The following is a 527-nucleotide window of genomic DNA, read 5'->3' on the forward strand; positions in this document are numbered from 1 at the left end:
GCCCCTCCCTGATCAATGAGGGCTTATTTAAATGATCTCTGAGGTCTTGGACCCAGGCCAATCAGCTGTCAGGGCTCATGATAAATCGCAATGCATTATTGATAATAATAATTACTGGGACATGCGCGTTCCGGCCGAAGGGGGGTAAAATTTCCCAACTCTAGGAATTGGTGGCAAGTCACCAGGGCTCTTCCCGGCGCCCCGATGCGCGCACCATGTCGAGGCGCAAGCAGGCGAAGCCCCAGCACATCAACTCGGAGGAGGGCCAGGGCGAGCAGCCGGTGCTGCAGCAGCCGAGCCCCGACCTCGCAGAAGCGCCGGCGGCGGAGGAACCGGGTGAGTGTAGCTGCGGCCCCGTCCGTGCGCCCGTCTGTCCGTGCGTCCCGGAGGGCGCTCCCAGCACCGCGGTGCGTCCCTCGAGGGCGCGGGCTCCCGGAACAGATTTTGGAACCGGGATCCCGGACTCCGTTCCGGGAAAGGAGAGACGGAGAGGATCGGAAGGAGGTAGCCTCAGCCCCCCCCCCCCC

The 527-nt window shown here is 63.6% G+C and overlaps 1 protein-coding gene across 5 annotated transcripts in view; it reads left to right on the forward strand.

Annotated features, from left to right (window-relative positions):
* Nucleotides 1–215: 215 nt before the first annotated feature.
* Nucleotides 216–527, forward strand: part of Sall4 (spalt like transcription factor 4) — a 17,949-nt gene continuing 17,637 nt past the window's right edge. For 3 of the 5 annotated variants that reach the window (XM_005362831.1, XM_005362833.1, XM_005362834.1), the window contains exon 1: nt 216–336. In XM_005362831.1, coding sequence (XP_005362888.1) covers nt 216–336 — 121 coding nt within the window. Of the gene's footprint in view, nt 341–527 lie in introns of all 5 variants that reach the window. The other 2 variants (XM_005362832.1, XM_026787245.1) reach the window with 1 other exon arrangement.

The sequence above is a fragment of the Microtus ochrogaster genome, linkage group LG8, assembly GCF_000317375.1.
Source record: "Microtus ochrogaster isolate Prairie Vole_2 linkage group LG8, MicOch1.0, whole genome shotgun sequence".
NCBI classification, from domain to species: domain Eukaryota; kingdom Metazoa; phylum Chordata; class Mammalia; order Rodentia; family Cricetidae; genus Microtus; species Microtus ochrogaster.